The 7,414-nt window shown below is 40.6% G+C and overlaps 1 protein-coding gene across 1 annotated transcript in view; it reads right to left on the reverse strand.

The window, feature by feature from the left end:
* The window catches only part of ca10a (carbonic anhydrase Xa), a 214,252-nt gene that overhangs the window by 190,376 nt on the left and 16,462 nt on the right, over window positions 1–7,414 (reverse strand). Inside the window, exon 2 of the mRNA XM_016270998.1 lies at window positions 2,269–2,343. Coding sequence (XP_016126484.1) covers window positions 2,269–2,343 — 75 coding nt within the window. The remainder of the gene's footprint in view (window positions 1–2,268; window positions 2,344–7,414) is intronic.

The following is a 7,414-nucleotide window of genomic DNA, read 5'->3' on the forward strand; positions in this document are numbered from 1 at the left end:
GCTAAAGGCAGCGCATATACCGGGCAAATTGAACCGGGGAGCGGACATGTTATCAAGGAGCAATGTCCCCTCAGGAGAGTGGACGCTCCATCCGCAAACGGTTCAGAAAATCAAGGAGATCTTCAGCGAGGCCGAGGTAGACTCAGAAGACAACTCTCACTGCCAAATTTATTTCTCAAAGACCCAAGGACGCGTTGGCCCACGATTGGCCCAACCTCCTTCTTTATGCATTCCCCCCGATAGCTCTGATCCCACAGGTAATCAGGCGAGTGAGGGAACAAAAACACAAGGTTCTGCTGGTAGCCCCCCTGTGGATGAATTAGTTGTGGCTATCAGAGCTGACTCAGCTACTGACAGCGGCCACTTGGCCTGTTCCACTGAGACGGGATCTTCTCTCCCAAGCAAACGGGACATTATGGCACCCTCGGCCCGACCTATGGGCCCTGCACCTCTGGCCGCTCAACAGGAGCCTTCGTGCCTCCTAGAGTGAGTCTTAAACACAATTTTGGAGGCTAGAGCTCAGTCTACGAGACGCCTCTATGCCTTAAAGTGGTCTTTTTTCTCCGCCTGGTGTTTAAACCGCGGCAAAGACCCTTTCACTTCCGAATTAGCAGAGTCTTTTCTACAAGAGCTGCTGGATAAGGGTCGCTCCCCATCCACGCTCAAAGTCTATGTGGCGGCTATTGCGGCCTCTCATGTCCCTATTGAGGGCCAATCAGTGGGCAGGAATAGCGCGGTCATCCGCTTCCTGAGGGGTGCAAGGAGGCTGAATCCGCACAGGTCATTACGCACTCCGCACTTCTACAACCGAAGAGGACAGAGAGCTATCTTTGCCACGGTTTAAACACCAGGCGGAGAAAAAAGCATTCCGCACCCTTTAGGCGATCGGAACAACTCTTTGTCAGCTTCGGTAACCGCACCAAGGGGTTTCCGGTTACGAAGCAAAGACTCTCTAGATGGACAATAGACGCCATCTCGCTAGCATACTCTTTCTTGGGCCTCCAATGCCCCATTGGACTATGGGCCCACTCGACTAAAGGCATCGCCTCGTCGTGGGCATGGTCCAGTGGTGTGTCTATTGCGGATATTTGTGAGGCGGCCGGCTGGGCCTCGCCGTCCACATTTGTGAGGTTTTATAACCTGGAAGTCCCGGCCTTACAGGCCAGGATCCTTTCCGCTTGAAATGGCACGCGCTGTGTAAACAGACATGACAGAGAGACCTTGGCCGTGCCGCGCCCAAGTTCTCTGGTATTGTTCACCTATTAGCTCTCGACCCCTGGGTGTCGAGGTTACGGGTATACTCTGGAACGATTAACCAGGCCGGGTGTGACCTAGAAAGCTCAGCCTGCTTTAGCCTTGGGTTATTGTCGACTTCTCTATAAGCATTGGTTGCTTATGGAAGTTATACCTTGGTCGTTCCACTACATTAGCACGGCGTGAATTGACTGTTCCCATATGCGTTTAGCAGACGCAGTACGAGTGAAGTATCGAAAGGGAACGTACTCGGTTACTAACGTAACCTCGGTTCCCTGAGATACGGGAACGAGTACTGCGTTGCTGGCCGTGCTATGTAGCTGCTCAGTCGTCGCTTCAGTCGAAGTAAACCTGAGAATCCTGTGGCGAGCGCCTGCTTATATAGCCAGATGCCCCGCCCATTCTGGCGGGCTTTGGCGGGTTTCGTTGCCATAGGCTCGTGCAGCTCCGCTGCCGCGCCATTGGTATGTTTTTAAAGCCCTGCACGAACCAATGGCCTTGCAGTTTCACTGCGTGAATGAAATAGGCTTCAGTTCAGGAGAAAAAGGCTCTTTTTCCATATGCGTCTAGCAGACGCAGTACTCGTTCCCGTATCTCAGGGAACAGAGGTTACGTTAGTTTTTTCCACAAGAATATCAACATGTTCACCTTCTCTGGTTTAAGAAGCGGTCTTTTACTTTACTTTAGCTTAAAAACCAACTCCTCCGTCCGCCATCGTTTCCTCAATATTCGCGTAATTTTTGCAGCGCGCTGCATGCACCTTCACACTAGTGATTATGTGGCAAGTATAAACTAGGCTCTACACTTGGCGAATTTGGGGCGAACTATTCCTTAAAATAAAATGTTTAGTTAATGACACATTTAATAGGACCCAAATGATTGACAAAATATTAGTTTACGTCACAAAGCAATAACTGTTCTCTAATTAGAACTAATGAAGAATACGTGTGCTTAACATGAGCATAGGGAATGCCACTCGTGAACACTAAAAAAAAGCAGTTGTAAAATGATTACCTGGAACAAAGCTCCCCTGAACAACTTCTTTGTAAGCCCACCATCCCTCGTGGATTTTGGGTGGATTTGGCTGAGCTGTGAGGAAAGAAGAGGAAAATTGGAGTGATTTAGCATTAATTATAGAAAAAACATTTTTATTGAATGACCATTCACTGTTTTCTCTGTCAGCCCAAACAGCCCTGCAAGAGAAGCTCAAAACAAACAAAGCTGGAATTACAAGCCTCCACTTTTGTTCCTCAAACATTAGAAGGGAGATGCATTTTTTGTGAACCCGACAAGAGATCCAACTGAACCAGGGCTGTAGTTTATAATTGAAGTGACCAAGTAAAGATCCCACTGCTAAAGGAGTTCACGGCCTGAAATTACAAGGCAAGATTTTAGGATATTGCATTTTTACACCTAAACTTTCTCGTCCTTACTGCCACTGGAAAACATGACTATGAGGCCAGAGGTGGCAAGGCTGCCTTTTAATGGAACTGGAGGAGGGTTAATCCTTCTATCAAGGACAAGAACTAATGCAGGAGAGTGGTTCAATTTCACAAAAAGAGGAGGTGGCTGGAGAGGTGAAAATGCTTCCTCCTCTTAGAGGCTCTACTGGAAAAATCAAACACCACCGTGAAGCTAACGATTTCACTGAGTACTACTTTATCTAAACATAATGTTGTTGAAACCCTAAAACTGAAGGAGACCACAATGCTAAAGCTGCTTGATTAAAGATCCCTATGAATGAGGACCACTTCTGGATGTTGACAGACTTCTCATACTTTATTAATAATTCTGAATAGTGATTTTGAATTGCTTTGGGGCTAGTTCTCAAATTTGTCTTCCAAAACATAATATATACATAAGGGTATTGGATTTACAGTGACACCTACTGGGGTGGATCCAGCATCGTACAAGTAAAATTCAGAATTTTTCACTCATCTTATATTGCTTTTTGGGAAACAATCAAACAAACAAACAAACAAATAAAACTGTAAAAGTATATTTATTATGTATTGCAGACATTAAAGGTATAGTCATCATTTACTCTTTCATCTGTAACTAATTTCTTTCTTTCTCTCTCTCTCTTTCTTTCTTTCTTTCTTTCTTTTGCTATACACAAAATATCGTATTTTGAAGAATATGGGTAATCAAACAGTTTCTGGTGCCCACTGACTGTGCGCGTGTGTGTGTGTGTGTACTTGTAAATTATGTTTATCTGAAAGTGCAACAATGCAAACAGGTTTTCTGAAAGGAGTAAGTTTAGGGTTAGGGTTGGGTTAGGGGATAAAAAATATAGTTTGTTCAGTATAAAAGTAATAGAAGTCCATGGAAAGTCCCCACAATTCCCAGAAACAAACGTGTGTGTGTGTACTTGTTTATGCTACATTGTGGGGACCGGTCTGCGGGTAGGGGTAAGTTTAGGGTTAGGGTTGGGTTAGGGGATAGAACATATTATTTGGTCAGTATAACAGTAATAGAAGTCCATGGAAAGTCCTCACAATTCACAGAAACAATTGTGTGCATATATATATATATGCGTGCATGTATGTATGTATGTATGTATGTGTATATATATATATATATGTGTGTGTGTGTATGTATGTATGTACAGTGGGTACGGAAAGTATTCAGACCCCCTTAAATTTTTCACTCTTTGTTATATTGCAGCCATCTGCTAAAATAATTTGTTAATTTTTTTTCCCTCAATGTACACACAGCACCCCATATTGACAGAAAAACACATATAACAATGCAATTAAAGTTTTTAAAGAGATCCGCTGTTTCTGACGTAAGTGAATAAAATAATCTTTTCCGAAGACAAGATCATTGTGATTAGCTGTTCTGTAAGCGACAAGAGCGAATCAAATTGGATACAAACGGGCTGATAAGGTCAGAGCAGTGTGATGGCCCACTTGTCCCTAGACACGGTTCTAATAACTTTTACCTGAGAAGATATCCTCATATGCTAGTCAATGGGGACCAGCAACTGTCTGGTTACTCACATTCTTAAAAATATATTTTTGTGTTCAGCAGAAGAAAGCAACTTATAGGGGTTTGAAACAACTTGAGGGTTAGTAAATGATAACGTTTGTCATTTTTGGGTGAACAATCCCTTTACGTAAAGCTTATTTAATGAAATGTTTCTGTTTTATTGAAGTGTGTTTTGCTTTGATTTTTCACAAATACACTGACTATAAACTACTGTAGGGTTGAAGTAAAGTTAAAAGATTCAGGTTTTACACCCTGCAAATAGTACATTAAAGTACAGTACAGTACAGCCGATATCGAGTACCGATTTCTTGTCATGGTGATCAGCCGATACCGATGCCGATTCTGATGCTTCAAGCTTTATATAATATATGTAATAATGTTATTTAAAGGAGACATATTATGTCCCTTTTTACAATATGTAATATAAGTCTTTGGTGTCCCCAGAATGTGTCTGTGAAATTTCAGCTCAAAATACTCCACAGATCATTTATTATATCATTTTGAAAATGCCTATTTCGGGTTACGCCACCTAAACGGCGCTCGTTCGGCTGTACACATACGCTGAGCAGCTTTAGACAGCACACCAGTAGCGCTTCAATGGACGAAAACACACACAATTATGTCAAAATACCTATTTTGGCGAGGTACCTCGTAAACGTAGTCTTACATGAGTTATAAAGTCTTAAATGACCGTAAAGAGCTTGGAGAAAATAGGATACATATGTGTCAGATTCGCGTCATGTGCATCAGGTTTTAAAGAGACAGCACTGCTTTTGAAGTAAAACCTGCTGAAGTCGGTCATTGATGTAAATCAAAGAACAAAAGAAAAAGAGAAATCACGACTGCTCTAGTCGTTGACGAACTTTTGTAGCTTGAATGGATTCAGGTTTTACACCCTGCAAATAGTACATTAAAGTACAGTACAGCCGATATCGAGTACCGATTTCTTGTCATGGTGATCAGCCGATACCGATGCCGATTCTGATGCTTCAAGCTTTATATAATATATGTAATAATGTTATTTAAAGGAGACATATTATGTCCCTTTTTACAATATGTAATATAAGTCTTTGGTGTCCCCAGAATGTGTCTGTGAAATTTCAGCTCAAAATACTCCACAGATCATTTATTATATCATTTTGAAAATGCCTATTTGTAAATCAAAGAACAAAAGAAAAAGAGAAATCACGACTGCTCTAGTCGTTGACGAACTTTTGTAGCTTGAATAAAGATGAATCTGTATAGTTTATGCATATACAATTTATAGCTTATGTGAAGATTGTTTTAAAATCATTTAATGTTTCAGAGCGTATTAAATGTTAATTTAATAGTTCAATACTTTAAGTCAATACTTCATTAATAATAGGCTACTTACTTAGTAAATAGATGCCATTAAAAACATATTTAAAATATACTGTCTTGATGTTGTTTCTACATTAATTTGGAGGTTCAATGTGAGATTATGACAATATAAATATGCAATTAATCATGATTAATTACAGAAAAATGTGTGATTAATATTTTTTTAATCGATTGACACACAGCACTAATGTTGAGTATATGTGAAACAGGCATAACACTATGGCCTGCTCTGTTTGCTGAAAACATGCAAAGGACGGGAACCTTTTTTTAGGGACAAAAAAAAAAGATAAACCAATAAATCTGTTTGTTTGTTTTTTTCTTGTAAGTAAAGAAAAGGACAAATTAAAAACATTGTAAATACGTTTAGTCATTGTAGCAGTAATAACTGCCTGTTTTTGCAAAAAGAGTTTCACGGCCGGTAAATTTAATCACATCACCGGCCATTGGCAGGTGTGGCAAAAAGTTAGTTTTAGGCCCTGTATACAGGGTCTAAACTAACTTTTTGCCTTATATATATAGACATATTATGTCCCTTTTTACAATATGTAATATAAGTCTTTGGTGTCCCCAGAATGTGTCTGTGAAATTTCAGCTCAAAATACTCCACAGATCATTTATTATATAATTTTGAAAATGCCTATTTTGAGTGGAAGCAGAAGCACGCTGTTTTTCGGGCCTGTCTCTTTAAATGTAAAGGAGCTGCTGCTCTCCGCCACCTTTTCCAGAATAGAGCTGCACCATTACAGCTCGGACCTGCTAAAAACATCTGTTTTGGTTCTGATTATCATGTTTATCGCGCTGAAATCATGCGTTTTAAACCATATTAGTTTAAACTTCTGATATAGGGTTTTCTGAGTGCACACATCCGAAGCAGACAGACAGAAAGCGGCCACCAGACAGCATGCGAGTACTAAACTAAGTTCTCATTCACACACAAGTTTACGTTAAAAACACACAAGTTACAAAAACAGTCGGTTATGTCTGTGAAGGTAAACAGCTGGGAAATAAATCGCATGTTTATTTTAGATTTGTGTGGCAGCAGCAATATACAGTAAATAAATCAGTAAATCCACTGCTGTCTTGTCTCCTCTGAGGCTGGGACTCTAAATAATGTTCTGTGCTCATCTGTGCAGCCAAAGACAGAACAGTAGGGTGTTTTGCTCAAACTTTCGCCATGGCTATACACCGTTGTCGCTTGCGAAAACACAATAACGGCGCGGTGGGTGGAAACTTACAGATTAAGGGGCGGTAATATTATAATGAGATCCCTTTGTCACGTCACCAAGGGAACGAAATCAGACGCCCTCGTTTTTGCAGACGCTTGCAGAAAAAGGCTTACCAAAACAAAGTTACTGGGTTAATCTTTTTCACCTTTCCTTGGTTGGTAGATATAATCAGGTCCCAGGTATAGCACTTAAAAGCTGGAAAAGTCAGATTTCCATGATATGTCACCTTTAAATACAGGTGCATCTCAATAAATTAGAATGTCGTGGAAAAGTTCATTTATTTCAGTAATTCAACTCAAATTGTGAAACTCGTGTATTAAATAAATTCAATGCACACAGACTGAAGTAGTTTAAGTCTTTGGTTATTTTAATTGTGATGATTTTGGCTCACATTTAACAAAAACCCACCAATTCACTATCTCAACAAATTAGAATATAGTGACATGCCAATCAGCTAATCAACTCAAAACACCTGCAAAGGTTTCCTGAGCCTTCAAAATGGTCTCTCAGTTTGGTTCACTAGGCTACACAATCATGGGGAAGACTGCTGATCTGACAGTTGTCCAGAAGACAATCACTGA

This window comes from Sinocyclocheilus grahami, unplaced genomic scaffold (genome assembly GCF_001515645.1).
Source record: "Sinocyclocheilus grahami isolate Dianchi unplaced genomic scaffold, SAMN03320097.WGS_v1.1 scaffold59.1, whole genome shotgun sequence".
Taxonomy (NCBI): Eukaryota; Metazoa; Chordata; class Actinopteri; order Cypriniformes; family Cyprinidae; genus Sinocyclocheilus; species Sinocyclocheilus grahami.